The sequence below is a fragment of the Condylura cristata genome, unplaced genomic scaffold (assembly GCF_000260355.1).
Source record: "Condylura cristata isolate star-nosed mole 26May11 unplaced genomic scaffold, ConCri1.0 scaffold00009, whole genome shotgun sequence".
In the NCBI taxonomy this organism is placed as follows: domain Eukaryota; kingdom Metazoa; phylum Chordata; class Mammalia; order Eulipotyphla; family Talpidae; genus Condylura; species Condylura cristata.
Genome location: NW_004567110.1, coordinates 24,252,545 through 24,277,280, shown reverse-complemented (window position 1 = coordinate 24,277,280; position 24,736 = coordinate 24,252,545). Strand labels below are relative to the sequence as shown.

General features: G+C 32.9%; 1 protein-coding gene across 4 annotated transcripts in view; it reads left to right on the top strand.

Moving 5' to 3' along the window:
* RIMS2 (regulating synaptic membrane exocytosis 2) overlaps positions 1–24,736 on the top strand; it is a 418,309-nt gene that overhangs the window by 67,696 nt on the left and 325,877 nt on the right. For 3 of the 4 annotated variants that reach the window (XM_012722998.1, XM_012722997.1, XM_012722996.1), the window contains exon 1: positions 8,842–9,042. In XM_012722998.1, the coding sequence (XP_012578452.1) occupies positions 8,854–9,042 (189 nt within the window). In that variant the 5' untranslated portion in view covers positions 8,842–8,853. Of the gene's footprint in view, positions 1–8,831; positions 9,043–24,736 lie in introns of those variants that run through there. The other variant, XM_012723001.1, reaches the window with a different exon arrangement.

Below are 24,736 nucleotides of genomic sequence, written 5' to 3'. Positions count from 1 at the left end.
CTTGCAATTATTTATTATTGAGTTATCAACAAGATAAACAGCAGTTAATGCTGTTCTATCAAGGCTTATACTTATTTACACTAACATTGGATGCATTAAATTCCGGAAATTGTAAAAAATGTGATCAAAGTTTTTTTTTTCTTTAAAAAATTATTTTACATGGTATTGTATCTAGATAGCAGTGCATAAAAGTATTTATTTTCTGAAGTTTGAAAATTTTCACTGAGGTACTTGATTTTGATTAAGCAGAATGAAGTAAATGTAGAATATTTATAATGGCCTTAAAACTTTCTTCCTTTTATCATGTTTTTTCAGAATTGTGTTATTTAAGTAGTTTTCTTTAAGAAAAAGATTTTAGAGAATAAAACGCTTTTTCCTCTGCAAAGATAGGAGTACCTACATAGTGAGAATGAGTCATTTTTTAGTGCCAATAATAAATTGATTATACTTTCAGTTATTTTAAATTAGTGTCTAATATCAATATTATTTCATTTTGTGAATTGACTAATCATTTAAAACCCAAAGATTATATATATATCTGGTGACTAAGTGAAATGTTTATTTTATTTTTTTTTGAGGAATAAGAAATGGATCTTAGGAATTTAAATTGCCTTTTGGATATTATGAAATGGAGCAAAGCAATTATATAAAGAGGTTAATATTTTCTAAAAATCAATGTGAATTTTGGCATAAATAGTATTGTCAGTGTTTTTTGAAGTCTGTAACTTCTGATGTCACAAACTAAGTTGAATATCAGATAACATGAGAAATGGTCCTTCACATAGAATTCAAAGTAGTTTCTCCAAGCTGCCTTTCCTGCTTCTACTTTCTGTTCCTCCTTCTGCGTACTATACCCCAAATGAGAACACTTTTAGCCTCCGAATACCCCATCTGCTTTTATGCTATGTATATGAAATACTTCAGGTTGAATCATTTTTTCTTTTCTGCCTATCATAATTTTTGCATATCTCCAACTCCAGGATGTGAAGGATGTTTGTAGACTAAAAAATGTCCCTCCCTTTCACTCATAGCAGGAATATAACAGATCAGGTGAGAAAATAGTAATAATAATGAATAGTTATATACCAGAGACATTTTATGGGGATGGAGTGGGGAATGGGATCAAAAACAGTGGGGGGAAGGAAATGCACTGGACTGTGGTGATGGCACATGGGTGATTTGGTGATAGGAAGCCCACGGGGATTACAATTGAGATGGAAAAAGGCACAAAATGATGTAAAAATAAACTATTATATTATTCATTAAAAAAAAATGTCCCTCCTGTATGAAGTCATGCCAAAACCAATCATAATTAATGGCGAGTCTTGCTCTAGTGCCCTTTTAAAAAAAGAAGCGTGCGGAAGGGGGTTTATTTGTCAGATAACAAAATAAACTGCAAAGCCAAAGCATTATATATTCTAGAACATATGGAGTTTTTCTTTTTTAGCAATCATTCCTGTAATGAAAGTTGTTTTATTTTGATACTTTATAAAATTTAGCTTGTCATAAGGCCTCAGTTTCTTTAGTTTGAACTAAATTGGAGAAGACACATTATCCTGAAAGGACTTCAAAAAACGCCTATACCAGTAGAAATTACCTGATGGAATTTGTGAAAGGGAGGGTAAAGTTTAGAATTCAACTGAAACTTGAAAACGCAAGCATTGGAAGTTGTAGTAAACAAAACTTGTAAAGACTATGTTTAAATAGGAGTAATGCAAAACTCTTTGTGGCTGGGTATGAAATGAGCAGGAACAGCATTAAGCCTGGATTGACAAAGTCTGTTATCTCTAAGAACATAGGGGTGAAGAAACTTTACTTTGGAAGACACTGATTTCAGTGAGGTGCTTTAGTGATGTAGACATTGGTATAGAAATCACATATGAAAAATCTGGATAAATTAGCTTATGGATAACTGGAGAAAACAGTATTTATTTATTTATTCATATTTTATACCTTTAAAATATTTATTTGTAATAAAAGTTTAAATTAAATATGAGTATATGTTTCACTTTTTAAAATATTTGTATCAGGTGCGACAGATCTCTCCTGACCTCCGGCTGCTCCCCTCAGCAGTGTACTTCCTCAGTCTGCCTGTTCTGCTCCCCACTCTGTCTCGGGTGAATCCTCTTACCACTGCTGCACCTCTGGCTTGTACCCCAGTTCTGTATGCATAAATAAATAAATCTTTTAAAAAACACTGGATCAGGAGTCTGCCAAATATGGTCTGTGGATCAAGCCCTGCTTGGTGCCGTTTTTGTAAATAAAGTTTTATTAGAGCACTGTCAAGCTCATTGTTTTAGTATCTGTGTCTGTTCTCACATCTGAATGGCAATTGAGTAGTTGTGATTGAAATACTGTGACTCATAAGACCTAAACTATCTACTGATTTGTCCTTTTTTTTTTAAGATTTTATTTATTTATGTATACAGAGCTGGGGTACAGGCCAGAGGAGCAGCAGTGGTGAGAGGATTCGCCAGAGACAGAATGGGGAGCAGAACAGGCAGACTGATGAAGTACACTGCTGAGGGGAGCAGTGGGCAGATCAGGAGAGGTCTGCCAGCCATGTGGTCACCTCCGGGGCTGGGATCAAACGTGCACTGTGTGGCTGCGGCCAGCTAGCAGTGCTGAGCTCCAACCCGTTGCGCCACCAGGAAGGGCCCTCATTTGTCCTTTATAGAAAAAAATTTTTTTTACTGACTTCTAATTTACATAATTGAAGACTTATATATTTAAGTTTATCTATAATATCTTAAAAAATCTTTTTAGATTTTTTTCTGAGCTTGGTATGACAGTATTGTTCTGAAATAGGAACAAACACATAAGCCAGTTAAAGAGAATACAAAGTCCATTAGGAGACCTTTGTACATATGGAAACAATATATGATAGATTACTATCACAAATCAAAGGAAGAAAGGATGGGATTATTTAATGGTGCTGGGAAATGGAACCTTTGTATGGAGAAGATTGAAATTAAATTCTTGCATCATATCACATATAAAAATAAACTTAAGGTCGATTGAAAGCCCAAATGTGAGAGGCAAAATTATGAAGCTATTATTAGAAGAAACTGTAGATTTTTGTCGTTGTTTGTTACTGACTTAAGGTTAAGTAAAGATCTTTTATAGCCAGTCACTGAAACCACAAACCATGAAGGGGAAAATCAATCTATTTGACTAAATCAAACCTAAAGATTTCTGCTTAAAAAAGGATAGTCAGTTATCAAATAATACAAATAATCAGTTATCAAATTAGTGTATTTGTATGCTCAGTTTATAAAAGATTAATACTTAGGCTACATAGGCTATTTCAGGAAATCAGCAAGAGAAATATAGGCAATCCTGTGAATGTTGGGGAAATTGGGAATGAATGGGGCAAATCCTAACAGGGAGTCTAATTGGCTAAACTTCACTAAGAGTCAGAAAATGTGATGTAAAACAAAAAATCAGTTTATGTTTATGAAAGCTTCAAAAAAAAAAAAAAAGACTTAAATAGAACAGATAGCCAAGGAACCTTCATTCCCTGTTTGTAGGTGTGCTAACTGGGTTGTCATTTGGGAAAATAGTTTAGAAATATTTAGTGAATTTGAGTATGTGTATTATATTCCTGGATATATACCATAGAGAACACTGTATATAAATTTGTAAATATTTAGCACAGAAATGTTATATAGTAATGAATTGTAAGGGGCTATCTTAAAAAAGTGGATGAATAAAATATGGTCTGTGTCAACAAGGAGCATTATATAGACATTAGAATGCACGGACTATATGTAAAAACAATACTGGACAAGAGCAGGGTCCCAGAAGTGGTACTAAATTTGCATTTGACTATGACTACTTACCAGCCGGATGACCATGAGCAAGTTAAATTCTCTGCAGAATAAGAATAATAGAACTTGTCCATCTATTACACAGTAAGCATCTTATGCATTTGTTACAATTTGTATCTTTAGATTTTAACATAAAAAAAGTGAAGTTGAGTGACAAATACAATAAGTATAAATAAGTATATGACACAACACTACTATTTGAACAGAGAAAATTGCTTACTTGAGGCAAGGGAAATCACATTGAGGAGGGGGAAATGATTGAAACAGGAGCCAAGGCATCATGAATGCTGCCAAGCTTATGATCAATTCTGTTTGGGAAACCAAGGTTTAAAAAAATTGAAGAAAAGTGGTGCATTGAAATTTAATATAGGTGAAGACAAGAATATGCATAAAATACAAAGATCTAGTAGTGACATACACCATAGTTTAGTCAAAAGAACAAAAGGAAGCCAGATGAGCATTAGCAGAAAGAGGGGAAAGTAGACAATGCAGGAGAAATGGTGAATGCAACAGAATATTCAGAGCTTTGTAAGTCTTTATAAGAAAGTCATTTTCTTTTTACAAGTTATCAGGGACCATTAGAGTATTTAAAACAATGATATGACAATTTGTTGGGAAAGGTAGTTTTCTTGTAGTTTACAGAATAGATTGTGCAGGAGAAGTACGGATGTCCGTAGCCTTTCTAGGAAGCTAGTTGGGCATTGATGGTCACAAAGCTGATGTTATTGACAGTAGACATGAATACAAGTGGAAGGACACAGGGCACATGTAGAAGGTAAAATTGCAAAAGTTTAATGATAAGATAAATACTTTTAAGACAGAGAGACACTTGCAGAATAATTATAGATTTTAAGCCTGTATAATGAATTGTGGCATCATTGTTGAAATAGGGAATACTGGGAAGGAAATCTGACTTGGGTGGGAAAATGATGGTTGCGCACATATTGAATTTCAGGTGGCATGGAGGCTTTCAATAGAGATGCCAAGTAGGCAGTTGAATATTAGCCCAGAGGAGATGCCTAAGCTGGGGATATACATTTATAATTTATATATAGGTGGAAATTAAAGCCTTATGTCTAGGGAAGACTGCCTAAGAAGTCACTGTAGGATGAAAAGAAATCCCAAGTCTTGACCTTCAAAGGAGAAAGTAAATGAAAGTCCATAGAAAGAAAACCAGAGGAGTGTTATGAAGGTCAAGGCAGGCAGTGAGTACAATTTAGTATAACTGCAAATATTGAGAACTTAGGAAGATAAAGACAGGAAAATTTGTCCACTCACTTTAGGCTGTGGTAGACATTCCTAAACTGTGAGAATCGTGAACTAGAAGTGTGATTAGACTAGCTAAAGAATGACTGGGGTGAGGAAGCAGAGATAGAATTTTACTTATCTATAAACATGGCAAGAAAAAATGTTTTTCCTGTAAGAAACAAAACTTAAGTTTAGTTTTACACTATCACTTCCGCTTATGGTAGGTTCTCATTTTATAGGACTTGAAGGATGAGTACACAGGATCTTGCTAAAAAATGTCTTCTCTTATTACCTCAAACTATCTGAATTGCAGTTTCTTTTTTCTCCCTACAACAAGGGCTGGTTGATTATTTCCTGTCATCTTAATAATGGCAGTCTCTGGGATTTTACAGTCTTTTTGTAAGAGTATTTAATAGCTCTAATATAACACTTCGGGACAGATAATTAGCAACTTGCTGGTAATGTGACTAGTCCTTTCCCCAGGAGTGAAATGGGGCTTATACTTACCTTGAAGCACTGTGTTACAGCGCAGTTGCTTGAACTAGATTTCTGTTCCACTGTGTCTTGGTAATTTACCTAGTACTCCAGGTGTCTAAACTGGAAAAATGTATTGTCCTTTCTAACTTTCCTCTTCTTTTAGCTATATATTGAGAACTATCCCAGAGATAGTACGCATATCAGTGTGTAGCTAGTACAATGTATAATATATCTCAAATAAGGAATAATAATACTTCTAAATGATGGGAAAAGCTCTGATACAGAGTTTATTTAATCGTCCACTTAAAACCATGCTGATCTGGTTCATGCTTTATAGGTTTGAATCCCCTGAATTGTGTTTGCTGACCTATCCTTAAACCCATTGGGAAACTCAGGAAAAAGCAGTGTATTACTTGAAGTTACAGTTAATAAAATTGGCATTGCTATTTGAATTTAATAATACTAGGTGTGAAGAAACATCAGTGGTTTTGTGATTAAATAGATATGTTCTACTGAAGAACTACTTACCTAGCCTATCTAAGAAGTCTTTGTTTGACCCAAGGTCATAATTTTCTTCAAAATATTTTCTACTAGGGGTCCTATAGTTTTAATCCATTGGTTTAGTTTTTGTGTAAGGTATAGTATGTGAGTTGAGGTTCTTTTTTTTTTTTTTAACACATGGATTTCCAATTACTACTTCTACTGAATTTCTCCATTGAGTTACCTTGGCACCTTCAAAAAAAATAATAGCCATGTAAATATTTGGACTTTTCTGGACTCATTTCTGTTCCATTGGTATATATGTTCATCCTTTTGCTAATTCTAAATTGATTTGATTATTTCTGTAGCTTTTATACTAAGTCTTAAACTTGGGTCCTATGATGCCTTCAGGTTCTTTACCTTCTTCAAAGTGTTTTGCCTAATGTAGGAATTTTCATACTGAGATTTTTTTTTATTGTAATCACATTGAACCACTATATTGCTTTAACAATATTGTCATCTCATTGGTGAAGAGTATATTTTCACATTATTTAGATTTCTGTTGATTCTTTTATCTGTGTTATAGTTTCATGATAGAAGTCTATAATATTCCCACCCACTTGTGTCATGGAATGGGGTTTCTCTCCATGCTTCTGCCAATTCCTCAGTAATAGAGAATTGGTACTTTTTTTCTTAATTCCAGGCTTGTGGTAGGAGCAGGTGTGCTTGGTCATGTTTCTCTACCCTCCATCTTTGACAAGCCTGTCAACCTGGGCTACAGAAGAGGTTTGCTTAGTGTGCGTTCCTTAGCATATCCCCGGTTGGTCTGGGCAGGTTTTATCTCTTCCTACCCGGGTTCTAAAAGACCTTTGGTTGGTGGGCAGGAGACTGGGTTGAAAATGGTTTCCTATGTTTCTCTCATGGGAGAAGATTTTTAGTTTTCAACCTTTTCAGTACTGTCGTGGGTCTTTGCCTTTGTCCTGTGGCTGACAGTAACTTCCTTTCCCTGGGGCTTATATATAGTTGTTGCCCTTTTAGGAGAGAAGATCTGGAGAGTGTGCCTAGGATCCAGTAACTATACCTGTTACATCTTTTACATCTGCATATGTGCACCCTCTTCGTTTTTGTGCTCTGCTCCCAGTCCTGCTCATCAGTACCCAGCGGAGGCCTGTGAAAAAGTGCTTGATTCTGTACCCCTAGCTATTTCAGGCTGTCATGTTTCGTTATACTTGGCCTTTTACAGACTTAAACATTTATTTATTTATTTTAGAGATTTATTTATTGATGCATACAGAGCTGGGGTACAGGCCAGAGATGCAGGGGCGGTGAGAGGATTCACCAGAGACAGAGTGGCGAGCAGAACAGGCTGACAGATGAAGCACACTGCTGAGGGGAGCAGCGGGTGGGCCAGAAGAAGTCTGCTGTGCCATGTGGGTCACATCTGGAGTGGGATTGAACTCACGCTAACGTGGCTTTAGCTTCTTTGTGCTGTGCTTTAATCTGCTGTGTCACTGGGGAGGGCCCAAAATTTTATTTTTTTAAGATTTATTTATTTGTGCATACAGAACTGGGGTACAGGCCAGAGATACAGGGACAGTGACAGGATTCACCAGAGACAGAGTGGGGAGTAGAACAGGCAGACTGACAAAGTACACTGGTGAGGGGAGCTGTGGGTGGGTCAGGAGAGGTCTGCTACGCCATGTGGATCACCTCTTGGGTGGGGGTCGAACTCATGCTGAAGTGGCTTTAGCTTCTTAGTGCTGTGCTTTTACCTGCTGCACCACCAGGGAGGGTCCAGACTTAAAATTTTAACTAATTCCTTTTAGCTGCTGGTATGATGGCTATTTCTTTATCCGTATGCTGCCAAAGTTCAAACAGCATGGCTGTTTCTCTTTGGAGTAGCTACTTGTTTTTTTTTGGCATTCAGATTGTTTGCCTTAATTTCACTTCTATTATGGGCTCATGAAAGGTTATGGTTCTGTAAATTATTTAGCCTTTTGTCATTTTTAGGATAGTGACATTACTTACAGCTTTGTAATCATAAGCAGAACTAATTATAGTTTTAAAACTAATTTTCCTTGTAGAAACAATAGAAGTAAAAGTTCTATCACTGTTTTTAAGTAGAGTAAATAACACCCTTATCTAGTTACCTTTTTATTATCCTTTTATTTTCTCTTTAAAGTGGAATTTGCTTTTGCTTTATTTGTACAGCCTTTTTGGGTAGATTTTTAATGTTTCATAGTGCTTTCACAGCCAACTAGTATTCAGACTGTTGAACAGATATGAACAGTTAGTGAGACACTCAGCCAGTGGCTTTTCCCTTTTTGGATTCTTACAATCCCTCCAGTTGAGATTCTTTGTCAGTGCCTTTATTGTTTATGTCTTCAGCACATGATTTTGTTTGTAAGTCCTGGTTTACTGTGTAACTCATACTAGGCCCCTCTATATCTGAAATTGCTGTTGAAAAATAACATTAGTATTTTAGAGTGTATGAGTGGATGACATGTTGCAAGTAGTAGGTAGGAAATTTACGGTTATAATTCAAAAATATCTCCATAAATGAGTTAATTGGTTTTTAAGACAACATGTTCAGAAGGGAGATTAGTTGCAACACTTTTACTATGTGATGTGCATTACAAGATGTTATTTCTTAATTGGAAAATTAGATTTTTATGCTTTTAGTATGACCTTTTGGACAGTTTTTGGATATAAAATTGTGTCTAAATCTCGCTTGCTATTATATGTACTTTTTGCTTCCATCTGGAATCCATTTTTTTTCTTATGTTTTCTCTCTAGGAAACTTCATCAACAGTTTGAAATGTATAAGGAGCAGGTAAAGAAGATGGGAGAAGAATCGCAGCAGCAGCAGGAACAGAAGGGTGATGCCCCCACCTGTGGGATCTGCCACAAAACAAAGTTTGCTGATGGGTGTGGCCATAACTGTTCATATTGCCAAACAAAGTTCTGTGCTCGTTGTGGAGGTCGAGTTTCACTACGCTCAAACAAGGTACAGAATGAAAATTATGCTCAGTCCTTCTTTTACAGCTAAGCTTATTGTGGAAAAAAAATGGGCAACTGGACTAATATTCAGATTAACCAATGAACAGAAACCTTCCCTAATGACTTCATTTTAGATAAATGAAATGTTGGAATTTTTGTTTGAATTAAAAAAGATATTTATTGTTTAAGTCTTCAGCATATGATTTTGTTAAAATCACAGATCTTTAGACTTTCGAAGATGGCGAAGAGAATTTAGAGATCAGTTGGCCTCATTCCTTGAATTTGTAGGTACAGAAAACTGAGATTCAGAGACACCAAAGTTCATTTTTAAAACCACACAACTGATTAGTGTAAGACTGGTGACAGCTTTTTCATTACTACATGATTTTATGAACTTCGTAGATTTGCTCGTTTTTTTATTGGTTCCTGCTGCTTTATCCACTAGATTTTCATATATTGTCCATCTACTTTTGGGTAAATATTAATACCACCCGCCCCAAAAGAAAGCTTTGAAAATTAGTATTTTAAATGTTTATCTCTATAATTTCTTTCGAATTTGCATTTATTTCTTCATTAGGATCTTATCACTCAGTTCTTAGGAAGTTTTAACACAGGAAGCTGATGTTTTTACATACATTATTAAAATGTAACTTATAAGAATATGTTATCTTGTATAATTTTTATTTCTACATTTTCTCATTGTTCTCTGTTTCTCATTGTTTTCTCTGTCAAGACTAATAACTTTTCTTTACATATCCTAATCTTTTCCCCTGGCTTTATCTTTCTCTTCCCTGAGTAGTTGCATTAACTAGAAATTCTAGTACAATTATGAATAAAAATGGTAGTATCTGAGGGAAAAAGCATTAAGTTTTCAGTGTTTGAAGTATTGAGCTCAGTAGTAACTTTTCATCAATTTATTAAAAATAAAGTATTTACTTTTCATCAATGCCGTGTATTCCTAATTTGATAGAAAATTTTTTTCCCCATCAGGAATAAGTGTTGGATTTTGTCAAATGTTTTTTCTTCACTTATTGAAATTAATAATTTATTTTTCTTTCTTGTATAGCTTTTAAAATAGTAGTTTTTTATTGAGTTAGGTATGTTTAAAGTAGCATTGGTTTAAAATATTTATAGCTTTTAGGTACAAAGCTTTATAATTTAGTTTATTGTGCTTATCACCAATCTTGTTTCTGTCTTTCAGCAATTTGTTTAGTCACCTGTCTCCTTGCCCCTCCTCTACCAAACCCCTTGCCTCCTGGTAATCACTATTTTGTTTTCATAGTCCAACCATTTATTTTTTTGTTCTGTTTTTGTGCATTCTTTTTTTTCTTTCATCTACCACATGAGCGAAATCATACGATATTTGTTTTTCTCATTTGACATATTACACTAAGCATAACACCTTTGAGTTCATGTATATTGCTGCAGATGGAAGGTTTTTTTTTTGTACCTGAGTTGTACTTTACACACACCCCACGTCTTCTTTATCCATGCATCTGTTGATTGGTTGTTCCTGCCTCTTAGAGATTATGAATATTGATGTGATGATTGGGGAGAGCATATCTCTTTGAATTAGTGTTTTTGTATTTTTAGGTAAATATCCCGCAGTAGGTTAACTGGATCAGATAGCATTTCTACTTTTAAGTTTTTTGAGTAATTTCCATACTGTTTTTTATAATGGCTGCATCACATTTTACATTTCCTCCAACATGTACCATAGTTCTCTCTTCTCATCCTCTCAAGCACTTGTTGTTTCTAATGTTTGGAGAAAAGCCATTCTCCCTGGTATAAGCTCATTGTTTTCATCAGCATTTTCTTAATAATAAATGATGATGAACATCTTTTCATTTGTCTACTAGCCATCTGTATGTCTTCATTGGAAAAGTGTCTACTCAGATCTTCTGCCCATTTTATTTAATGGATTTTTTGGTTATTGAGTTATATGAGTTTTTAAAAAATATATTTTGGATATTAGCCCAACTCAGATCTATGATTTATAACTATCTTCAGACATTCTGTAGAGTGATTTTTTGTTTTGGTGAGAGTGTCTTTTGCCTTGTAGAAGCATTTTAATTTGATATAGTCCTGTCTGCTTGTTTCCATTTCATTTCCCTTGCCCTTGAAGTTGAATCTCCAAAGATATCTCTAAGGCTGAGGTCAAGGGGCATATCACCTAAGTGTGAGGTCAAGGGGCATATCACCTATGTGTGTGTGTTTTAATGTGCACTTATAATTTCAGGTCTTACATTCAAGTCTTTATCCAGTGTGAATTAGTTTTTGTATAAGATATCACAGAGTAGATTAATTTCATTTTTCTGTGTGTGTTGATCCAGTTTTCCCAATACCATATATTGATGAGATTTTACTTGCTTCATTGTATGCTCTTGGTTCCTTGTCATAAATTAGTTGTCCATAAATATATGGCTTTATTTTTTAATTTTCCTTTCTGTTCCATTGATCTGTATGTTTTTATTCCAATATGAGGCTTTTTTGGTTAATATTGTTTAAAGTATCAATAGTTTGACATTTGGAAGAGTGATACCTCTGTTTTTGTTCTTCAGAATTGTTTTGGTTTTTCAGTGTTTTGTAGTTTATTACATTTTGTTATACTTCTGTGGAGAATGCTACAGGGATTTATGTAGGGATTGCATTGAATCTGTGTATTGCTTTACTAATATAACCATTCTCACAATGTTAACTCTTCCAATTTATGATCATGGAATGCCATTCTGTTTCTTTGTGTCTTCTATTTTTTTCCCAACAATACCCTCTAGTTTTCAGTGTTTAGTTTTTATTAACCTTTATAATTTATTCCAGGTACTGAATTCTATTTGATGAGTCTGTACGCAAATAGATGTTTTGCCTGGTTTCTTTTTCTGCTCATTATTTATTTGTACATAAAAATGCAACAGAGTTTTCTATATTGATTTTGTGACTTGCCACTCCTTTGTATTCATTTATTTTTTTCTAATAGTGTTTGATTGGAGTCTTTGGTGTCCTTTGTGTATATGATCATGTCATCTGCAAAGGAGTTTTATTTCTCCCTTTCTAATCTCAATACCTTTTATTTCCTGTTCTTATCCAATTGTTCTGGCTAGGACCTCTAATACTATGTTGAATAATAGCAGTTGAGTGGACATCCTTGTTTTGTTATTCATCATAGAGAAAAGCTTTTAGTTTTTTTATCACTGAGTATGAGGTTGATTGTGGGTTTGTACTATAAGGCTTTCATTGTGTTAGAGTATATGCCTTTTATACTCATTTTTTTTCATAAAAAGTCATTTTTCTTTCTGCTCTCATATATTTCCTCACATGTGTGCTTACTGTTCATTAGCTGAGTGCTTGACAAAACCCTCAAGATGTCTGGGATCCTCTTTCTTAGCAGCTCTCTCTTCTTTGGTGACCTGTTCTGTGTTGGCTTGCTGAGATTCTCTTTGATTTTTGCAATTCATGATGTTTCATGGTCCAAGCCTCAGCTTCTCTGTACTTGCTATTCAAAAGTCTCTCAAGACAGTAAATTGGGAAATTGTAGAGTTTTTTTTTTGATGGATTTCCATTCCTCAGTTGTCAGAATTCTTTGTTGTCTAGTGTTTTGGAAGTGCATGTTTTAGAAACTGTCCTTTCAAATATTTTGTCTGTGTTTTGATTTTTTTTCTAAACAGGTAGAAAAATCTTGTCCTTACTACCCTATTTAGGACTAAAGCAAAGAGTCTGATTATAGTTTGTATGAAGATATATTTCCTGGCTTCTAACATATGATGCTTTTGTGTTGAGCAATAATTGTCAGTAAATTAAATAGAGTGAAATATGGATATCCCTTGAATATACATTTTTCTACTGAGGGAAATTGTCTATAGCTTCTTTTCTTCTTCTTTTTTTTTATCTGAGGGAAGTATTAGGGAAGAAAACATGAAAAATTAATCTAGATTTTAATTCAAAGAAGATATCCATGGATTTCCTTGACTAGTTATTAAAATTTTTTTTATCTATGATTTACTCAGGATTACACTCTTTTGTGAGATATGTTATAAAGTTTGTCTATATTCAGAATAGCGGTTTTTATGTTCAATTTTTTCCAATTGAATAATTATATAATAGGATCAGTTGCCTTATAAAATAAGGTTTTGTTCTCAATAATAGCTAAATATATATTTTTTATTTATCATTTCCCTGAAAGATTAAGCTTAATAAAATTGATTCAAACTATTGTTATGAAGTAGAGTAATAAGAGTACAAATATTTTATAGCTTAGATTTTAATTATAAGCCTATTGAAAGATTATTTTAGTAATTGCCTAAGACAACAAGATAAAGTAACCTTTTGTTTTAATTTTAGGGCTCCTTCATGTGAAGCCATCCTTAACGATTTATGCAGTCTTTTCAGATACATTTAGGATACAGAGAAAATAAATCAAGTACAGGACATGGAATTACCAAACAACAAGATTTATGAAATATTGCTTCCATTTATTTCCATTTTAAGATGTTAGCATCCTTAATAAATCAAAACTATATGTTTAGTCAAATTTATAAACAATCACTTTGTAAGGCAGACTTTTTTTTTTTAATCATTGAATGGTGACTTTAGTAGGAAAGGTTTTTAAAGGTAATTTACAATGATTATTGTAGGTTTCCAAGTGTAACAACATTATTTTTTTACTTGTATTTGGGGTGGGAAAAATAGATTACTATCTGTTTAACAGATAATTTAATTTTTGGATATGAAAGAGTATAGATTTTTCAGAAGTTTATTATTTAGTTTATAAATGTAACAGATGTAAATGTTTTACCATACATTATCAGATTTGAAGAAGAATGAGTTGTAATTTTAGAATGATTACAAATGAGGGTGATCCTTAAGCATGTTCTTTAAAATGCTGCAACGATAGATGTATTTTCAGTAAAACCTGTAAGAACGGAATGATATCCGTTATTGATATCTAATTGCACAACCACATCATTAATTATCATTTATATGAGTGGTTTTAATTATTAGAATTTCAATTGCATACTCAGTGATAAAGTAATGGGTAGAGTACTCCTGCAATACTCTACCTCCCCTCACCCCCACATTTAAAATCACTGTGATAACCTGCACATAGGGTGTTAATTCAACTTAAAGCCAATATCCATATACTCAAGGCTGGCATGTCATATAAAACTTTACCTATCTATTGGTAAAACTTTTACATTTTTCAGGAAAAAGTTTGCATAAGTTGAGAAAACTGGAACAGTTTTATTCCTGCCCTGATGTTGTATGACTTTTCTTTGACATACTACTTCATGTCTTAGTACTTCTGTTTTAAAATCTAAAATGAAGGCATTCATCTTAAATGATTTTTAGGGTCCTTTCTTTGTTTGGCATTTTATCATTTTAAAGTAAATGCTAATTTACTCCTGCAATTCCTGAAGTACTTGAAAAGAACATTCATATAATCAAATGTTCTACTCCTGAAATAAAATTTTAAATAGGAATTGAGAAGCTGATTAGATCTTTTATGTTACTACATTGTATGTTTTTTATTTCTTTAATCTGACATGGGAGTACTGGAGATCACCACTATTTTAGAAAACTGTGTTTCTAAGAGCTTAAAGAAGAGACAAAGCAGTCTTTATCAGAATTAGATAGTTTACAGGTCAAACTTTAATAAGCAAGTGGTTATATTAGGTAGACTCTCAATTTCATGTTTTTAGGCTGAGTAACCTAGAATGTGTGAGAATATGTTAGAAAATAGTTGTAGACATTAAAAAGAAAATGAATTCTCTTTTTCTGAGACCCATCTCCCTAATCCTGGTGTAGGATACACTTACAACTACGAGAAACAGTCTAACATGCTGAATCCTCGAACGTTTTAAACCTTGTAATGCCTGTCAATCTCTTGGAAAAAAGTGAAATGAATTTCAAATGGAGCATAAAAGAAAACATTTTCCCTAAAGGTTACAGTAATTTTCTAATTACCTTTTTCTTTTCACTCCTGTCCATCCTGTGTTTTATACATCCCGCGTTTTATAGTTTTACACCAGGTTTAGCCTCCACTCCTGTCAGGTGTATAGCAGAATTCTTTGTGGGTAATGCTAGCCAGTAGAGTAGGTGCCCTTACAAATACGGTGGTAGCTACCACTGAGACTGTTTCGTTTCAACAATCTCTGGACGATTCCGTGGGCTCTTTATATTCAAAAGTGCATGGCAGTTGTATTGACAGATGCACCCTTGCTATGGAAGGAAGATTTTTCTTACCAGTAGATGGGTATGAATAACTTCAAGGACAAAGAGATCCAAATGTTTTCTTTTGCTCTTTCTATAAATTGAAATACCTGCAAACATTTTCTGTTTTATAAGTTGTTCTTTCCAATTCATTTTTATAACTGCCTTTCTACTTTTCACTAGGTTCAGTCCATCCTTAACATGAATCCAGTCTTTATATATAATATACTGACTCAGGATGTAAAATTTTAAAAAGATGTTAATTTTTTTTTCTTTCAAGTAACAGACTTTAGGCAAGACCCTACCTACTCCTTCATCTATCTTTCTTGGATAGAATTTTGATGTGAGGTAATTGTCATGTAGTTCTAAGATGATACAATATAATTACTTATTTTCATTATTTTTTAAATTTTTATTTATTGTTTTAGTGAAATAACCATTGTTTTACATCTTTGTTAATATTTTTACAACATGGGATTTCACCTCTCTGGTGTGTACAATTAAATGTACATTTAAATATGTCCATATATAAATCTATAAATATTATACATTACAATATACAGTGCATCTGGAAACTATTTTTTCCAACTATTTTGGCTTAAAAATTTATGTTAAGTTAAAATTTTACAAGGAGTACATGGTTGTTGAAACACATTTTCGGGCAGAAAAAAAGCATTTGTAGATCACTGATACATAGAGGTGCAAGTTTTGGTTACTGGTGGAGGATGTTTTCTTTGGTGTATTTACTTGCTCCTGATCTCTTGTATCTACTCACTGACTTGATCAGTGAGTCGACTGCTAAGTAACTGATATTCCCATCAGTGGATAAACAGTACTGCCTATCAGTAGATAAGATGAGCATATGGTTTAATAGATCGTACATAGATTAAAAGCGGGAATGATTCATAATAGCGTCTTTAGTGTATCTAATAATAATACGAGACTATGCAATAGTTTAATGCAGAAAAGAATTCAGGTCACCCCAAAGTAAAGTAAACTTGGTACAGCAGACATTAGGCAGGCAAAACAGGCAGTGGCGTGCAGGCGATACAGGAGTGCCTGGTCCACACATGGTGAATGCTTCATGGATGAGTTTTGTTGGATGTAATGTAGTGCTTGGTGATAGATGTTCTTGACTGTTACAGTAGTTTGATTTGATCTTTAATTTTAATATTTGTAACAAGTGAAGCAGTCAAGTATACAGTAAGTATAGGAGGCAATCTGATTTCTTCCATGCAACATCCTGTGTTTAATAGGCTAGATACCAGGGAATGCATTGAGAGCCTCTCATGTTATTATATTTAATTCTTAAAGCTATAATGTATTCATTCCATATTTTTCAAATAAGAGCTTAAGGAAGTTGTACAAAATGCATATATATGCCAGAGATATTTAAAAAAGGTGGTATCTCAAGATAGGAAAGTCATAAATATTTACACTCCTCCCTTTATTTTAGAGAAACAGTGATACCTCGGACCACATTATTTTGATTTTTAATATGGGTTCTTCTAAAATATTAGCTCATTATCATTACATCTTTATTCTTATTTTAAATTTAAATAAAAAGAAATGCAACCATTGAGTTTAACGTTAAATATCTAAATATATTCTTTTGATCAACTCACATATTTTATATTGTACATTTAACCATATTGGGTAACTATGACTACCAATTATAATCAATAATGTTTTATTTTTAATGACTTTTTCTAATTACCTTTTTCTTTTCAGTTGTGAGGTTTATAAAATTTCTAAATTAATGGGACATAAATAACTTTCACAATTAATATAAATAACTTGTAAAATTATATTTGTCTACTTTTGATAGTTTATGATGACATTAAAGATAAATAAGGATGCTGTGTTTTGACTTTGTACATACAAACATTTTTATTTTATGTTTTTTACTTTCTCCTGAGATAAATGAGTGTTTCATTAGGATTTTATTTGTGGGAGTAGCATTTTTTCTCTGATGTTTGGATAGTTAATTGTTTTTACAGAAATCATTTTGTTTATTTAATGTATTTTAGCATATTGCATGTTACGTGAAATTTTTTGGAAAAAAATTCTCCTTAAAATGATTCTATTTCATTCAAAAATGTAATTTAGACTTTTTTTCAGAATCTTTATTGACAAGCTCTTATTTGTTTTAGAATGGAATTAATTATTTCTTTTTTTGTTTTGTCTTTTCTGTCCTTTCTAACTTGCTTTCGTGGATATTCACACCAGGAGGACAAAGTGGTTAGAGTCTTTTTTTCTGTCTAATATTATTTTGTTCTTAATGTTGTTATTACTAATTTTAAGTTTAGATATTTACTTTATATACTTCTAAGTGGCTTGTTACAGTTGTAGTGCATGATAAGTGTTAGATATTTAAAGCATGCTATCCAGTTTTACTAAAAATTATATACATCTTATTATATTATCTATGATAATTGACTAACTTATTTGATTATTAAAGAGACTTGTTTGTCTCTTTATAAGTTATTACTTGTTTTTGAAGATTATAGAGCATCCCTCATGTGCTAAGAGTTCCTTTAATCTTCCAATGTAATAAGCTTCCTAAGCTTCATGAATGTAGTTCCCTGAACACAAATTATGTAGTTTACTAGACTTATCATTGTACAGGTCCAAATTTTTAAAAGAAGCGTCTGAGTTCATAGCATGATTCATTCTTTATATTATTAATATTCTTTATATTAATAATATAGATTTTCTGAAGTGTATATTTGCATTTGATTTTAAGTATTTAATTTATCTTTATTTTTCTTAACGATATGTCTCGAGATTGGCAAGAAAGATGGCTTTCTTTTCTATCCTCAGGTTGAATATGAGGCACCATTATAATTAAAAAATATTAAGTATATAGGACTTCACTCTATGCTTCATTTTAATAATTTGATAGTGTTTTTCCATAGAAGTTTCATTTGAATTTGGGTTTCCTGAGGAGACTGATGATTTTCTGCAAAAGCATATATGTATACCATACATATATATATATATATATATATAGCTATTCTGGTTCGTCTTGATGAAACAGACTAATACTTGAGGACTTCTCAAGTTTTTCAGATTCAAGTTGGCATAAAACCTACAAAGAACCATCATTTAGCTGAGATTTTCTAAACAGTGCTTCTCTTTTGTCATTGAAGTATTTTTATTCTTAATTTTCAGTTACCAGGTTGAAGATAATGAACATGGTAGCAAATGTTGGTGTGGGTTTAGGATGAAATCTCTGAGAAGAATAAAGATACTGTCACCACCTTATTATTATTATTATTATTTTTGACCTATAGGTATTCTACCAATTTTTTAGGTAGTTTTGAATATATGCAGGTTAATTGCTGTTGACACAGCCTAGACTCTGCATCAGTGCAGGGCAGATTCCCTAGAGAACCTTCCAGTTTTCTACCAGCCAACCTTATTAACTGACTTTCAAGTAGGGCAATTCAGGTTATTCAAAGCCTTTAAATCTCTGGTGCTGCATTAAATCACTAATGCAGAATGCATAGTGGTTTAATTATTATCTAAAGATTTCATAATGAATTCTGACACCCACCCTTGAAATGAAACACTATAGAAATGACTTTTATATACTAACAAGATTTGATGATATAACCATCCATATTTTAAGATACATATTGACTAATCTACTTGTTTATATATGTTAAACAACGATGATGCTTATATCATCACCATTCAATAACCTGTAATCATATTAGCATTATGATATATATAATAACAATGGAGATGAAAGCTGTTTAGAATGCTGGAGGTGTATACTTGCTACTTGCACTCTAATATATAGACAAGGAGGATAATGACAAGGGGCTCCTTTCAAAGGGAGAAGCCAGGAAATATGAAGTTCAGTGGTGAAGGAAGAACCTCTGATATAGTTGAATCAGTAGCTACCAGATGGAATAACCAACAAAATAAAACTGTCGTTCATGTTGGTACTGCATTGTGTGATGAATAGACAACTGATCACTGTATATTTCTCATTCTTCCCATTTCTGAATGAGTTTTTATTGCAGTTACCTTGTTCTTTTACCATCATATGTGGGAACATATAACTTGGCTTGCAACATGTAGTTCAGTGGTTCATAGCAATCACACAGCAATCAATACTCGACCATGATGGAAAGATTTGCTCTATATCAAAGATCCTGGATTGTCTCCCTTAGGGAAGGGTAAATATATTACATGTAAAATACATGTATGGACTATTAAGTAGTTGAAAGAGCAAGCATTTTCAACTCTTTTCCCTTGCATTCCCCACTATAGAGGGACTTGAATAATGTAGACATGGTTAAGCTTTGCTTGTAACTGGCTATATGACATAATGCTAGCTAATGAGAAGTAAAGTTTGTGAAGACTTTCAGGAAGTCATGATAAAATAGAAATATGTGACTGGTTCTACCTTTCAATGCAAAATGTCACAAACTTCACCAATTATTTGTAAAGCTGAGAAAAACCCCGAAGTATTTAAGTCATTAGTCATGATGATGTTGAGCCACTCATTCAGCACCATCCCTGCAGTGTAAGAAAAATACCCCCCCCCACAAAGTTCCTGCAGCTTGTTGTCAGATTTTCTGTTACTGATAGCCAGAAACATACCTAATGGACACATTATGGAGATATAGTGTACAACAGGGAAATTTTACAAAGAGCTTGAGTTCTTTAGAAATACAGATGTGGAAAAAGAAGTGAATGTTAATCCTTGTCTATGTTTCACAACTTAGGATCACTTAACAGAGTTGCCCATTTATTACATGTTATAAACAGTAATATATATGAATATGCATTTTAGAGATTCTAGAGATTGATTTGATTTTGGAGATTTTGATTGATTTTTAGAGATTATTTTCTTTAGTATGAATTTATTCTATAGCACATAGAATGAAGGTATAGGAGATTAAATTTGTTGTTATATAATTTGATTATGTCTCAGGTGAGTGGAACAAATCAATAAACTAAACATGATAAATTGTCCACATTTTAGAACACATATATATCTTTTGAAAAATACTGACTACTCATATCTAGAGAAAGCATAGGGGACTTGCAATTTAGGGAACAAAATGATGCTCATTTCACTGTCTATGGTCAGTTTTATCTGCTTTTATAAAGAACACTTAACTGAAAGATCTTAAATTACTCTGTTCTCTTTTTACAACAGTTATCATCTGAGGATAACAGTGTCTCTTGAGGCAATAATAAATAAAGATTTCACTTGTTATTGACAGGTCATTACCCTCTAAAAGAATAATATTACTAGTGGTTTTCTTGTCACTTACTGAAATGAAGGGTGTAGAAGGAATTGTATTATTTCTCACCTTTCCAAAATAAAAAGTTATCTGTTGGGTTACAACTGAAATTATGATATTCAGAACAGGGCATTCTTTGTTTTCATTGCAATTTGATGCTTTTTCTGTTTTAAGCACATTAGTATGACTTCTATACCTTATGCATTTTGCTAACATCTATTGCTATTCTCAAATGGAGTTGAATTTATCAGATACATCGGAGGATTTTTCAAGTTACAGTATATTTGATTTTCCATTTTAGCTGGCAATAACTGTGTAGAGATGACTCTAGTAAATACTGCCTAAACAGTAGTAGATTAATTTCTTTGCTTTGGCATTGCCACTTAATCTACAGTAGCATGTAGATGACCTTAACAGAATCACAAGTTTAAATAATGCTACTATCACTTTTACCTCTTTTATTGCAAACTTTATAAATACATAGAAATAAATCAGTTTATTGTAAACTGTACATACTTACGCAGAACCCAGAGGTTTTCATCAGCAATATAGAAGTATTTTGAACTATATTATTTAGATAACTTGCTATTGAACAAGAATATAGGAAAACCTAGAGTAAGCAGATGAAACAATAAAAATGACACTTTTAAGTGATATAATTATTTTGTTATCCTTAAGAAATAACAGCATCATAAAACCAACATGGGGGTAGGAAAATTTTAAATGTCAATCATTTTGATTTAAATTTTAAGTTTATTTAAAATTTTAAAAGTTGCATTAGGCATATCAAATGAGCTTAGATAAAACTTTTTATTAAGTTAGGTGATTCTTCCTGTGTTAACATCAGTTTTTCAATTTTTGATCCAGTCATCTGTTATTAAGAATTTAGAAAGTAAAAGTGAGCAGTTTAATTAGAAACTGTGACAATTGTTTCTTTATAATGTATTCCCATTTCTCAGTGTGCATTCCATGGGATTTTTGCTTTTGTCTTGGTATTTCAGGGGCCAATTGTCTCCAGGAACAAAGTATATTATTTCCCTTAAGTTTAGGATAGTGCTATTGGCTCAGAGTATATTTCTTTATATCATAGTCTAGGTCTGTAAGTGTAATTATATATGTCAGATTGTATTTGACTTTTGAGACTTTTTCTTCTTAGAGTGGATGCTAAAGTAGATTAAAATGGTCATAGGTTAGAAGGTGTGTTCTGGTTGAATTCTTCATAGTAGATTGGGGTAAATATAGCCTATAGTGGGAATTGCATTTCAGTGCTTCATTATAACAGATGCTGCATCTAGACAGAGAGTCCACCAGAATGTAATCAACTTGGGAGCTGACCAAATTGGATCTCTAAGAATAGCTCTGCATTAACTTAAGCCATCTACAGAATAACTGACTTGGCTTTCAGTGAATAGGTAGTGATTCCCCAGGGATATATCTCAGCTAGGCAGGGTATGCATTCATAGCTGACTTAACTTTTTGTCTGGAATTTATTTCTAGGTATTTATCATAGGAAAATTTGCTGAGTTGTTCATTTGCCTTTAAAAAATGCTAGCATTTTATGCTTCTTATTATTGAGAGGACACTTATTTATTAAAGATGGCACCAACTCAGACTAGAGTTAATTTAATGCATAATATTAGAAGTTACTGTTATGTTGAAAAAGCAGAAAAATGAATAAAAGTAAGGTAGTATTCACTAAGAATCTACTGAAAGTAACTCATGGGATAGCCAGACAGAAGCCCATGAAACCCCAAGAACCATTGACTAGACTAAATATATTTGGTTTGGGGAAAGGACATGGTCAGAGAAAACTAATAATACTACTGGGATTTAGTTACTATGGCATTTAAGACTATTCATTATTGGGAATTTTTTCTGTTCTCACATCCTTTAAGAATTTGTTTTTATTGTGGTAAAGTATTAAAGTTTACCTTTGTGAACATTAAAAGTGGTACTAAATGAACTCATTGTTGGGCAGTCATCACTGTTGTTAATTTCCATAGCTCTTTCTCCTGTAAAATCAAACTTTCTAATCATTAAACTTTAAGTTCCCCATTTCCCCAACTGCCCAACCCTTGGAAACCCTCATTCTACTTTTTTCTCACTGATTTTGACAGAATACTCTTTTAAGTAATTTATGTAAGTGTAATCATACAACATTTGTCTCTTTGTGACTGTATTATTCATTTAGATCAGATTATTATGGTTCATCCATGTTTAGCATATGTCAGAATTTCCTTCACTTTAGAAACCAAATAGTATTATTCACACACATATATGTATATATACACATATATATTTGTTGAGCTTATCCACTCATTTCATGATGGACACTTGGGTTGCTTCCATGTTTTAGCTATTACAATTATTGCTCTGAACACGAGTGTGCAAATATCTTCATGAGAATCTGTTTTCAGTATTTTTGCTCATATGCCAGAAGAGGAATTATTGGATCATAGGATAATCTTCTTTTTATTTTTTTAAGGAATTGCATACTTTTTTCCTATATTGATTACTATTCTTTATTCATACCAACAGTGCATGAGGTTCTAGTTTCTCTATATTCTTGCCAATCTTGTTATTTTCCCTTTTTTTTTATAGTTGTCATTCTAGTGGGTGTGAGGTGGTTTCTCATGGTAGTGTTGATTTGCATTTTGCTAATGTCTTTTATGTTGAGTATGTTTTCATGAGCTTACTATATATCCATTTGCTTATTTTCTTGGGAGGACTGCCTATTCAAGTCCTTTGTGCATATTTTTTTTTACTTTTTATGAATTTAACATTTGTTTATAACACTGTGTGATTATAAGTTTTCAGATTATGTTACCATAACATGCCCACCACCAAAACACCCATAATACTCCAAAAATAGTTATATTGGACAGATTCTTCCAGTACAGTTGTATTCTAGGTAAGGAGATTGTTTCTGCTGCTTCATATTCCACCATCTTCCTGTCATTGGAGTTTCATGAAACTCTAACTTCACACCTCCTTTCTCTGTGACTTGTGTGTTGATTTCCTGAGAACAGAGATTGAATTAATTACATAAGTATTCAACACAACTATTAGTAGGATAATTCTCTCTCTCTCTCTCTTTTTTAAATTTTAAGTGGAAGAAGGTAAAGAATTAAACCTTATCTAAGAGCTTCAATAAATCTATTATTGGAGAACCCTCCCTGGTGGTGCAACAAGTTAAAGCACAGCACTGCAAAAGCTAACTGCATCTGCTTCAGTATTGGTTTGATCGCCTGCTGGGGAGGTGACCCACATGGTGCAGCAGACCTCTTCTGTTTTGTCCACTGCTTCCCTAAACAGTGTACTTTATCCATCTGCCTGTTCTGCTCCCCACTCTGTCTCTGGTGAATCCTCTCATTGCCCCTGCACTTCTGGTCTGTACCCCAGTTCTGTATGCATAAATAAAACATAAATTGTTAAAAAAATAAATCTATTGTTAGAAATGCATGTGAATAGAAGTAGCAGAGGCAATCTTTGTCTTTTATTTTTTTAAATATTTTTTTCATTCTTTTGGGAGATATTTACATGGTAGATATTCACATTATTTAAAATCAGCAGACCCTGGACACCAACTAATCAGAATTCATAACTGATTAGAATGGACAATGACTGTGTTACTCTATACTTTTATGTACTGGCTCACTGATTATTAGTCTTAGCTGCTTTGTTAGTGTCTAGACTGAATACGTAATAAGTTGGCAAGAGCCTTTTCCTTTTTTATGTAATGACTGTGTATGGTTCTTGTCTTTTGTGCATGAGTAAAATATATTGTCACTCTTCCCTAATGCCATCTTAAAATTAACAAATGGATATAAGATGAGAGAAATAATTTTCTTTACCCCTATGGTAGATATTTTAATTTTCAATTTCTTGTTTCTCTTTGAATATCCTTATTTTTATAAATTATTATTCTAGAGGAGGTGTGAGGGAGAAAAGTTCAGTGTCATTATCTTTATTTTGAATAGACCACAATTAAAATCATCTTATACAATTAAAAAAATATTTAACTGCCTCATCATATCAAATGATGGGGGTGAAAGCAGGATCCAGTTTAGGCTGGAGACTTTTATAAATGGTGAGGGATGTTAAGTAATAAAGATGATCTGAGGCAGTTATACTACTTCTGGTTTATTCATTAACTTGTCAGATTTCTCATCATTATATATTACTGACAAATTTCATTTCAAATGGATAGAGTGTGAATTTTTTTTTTTT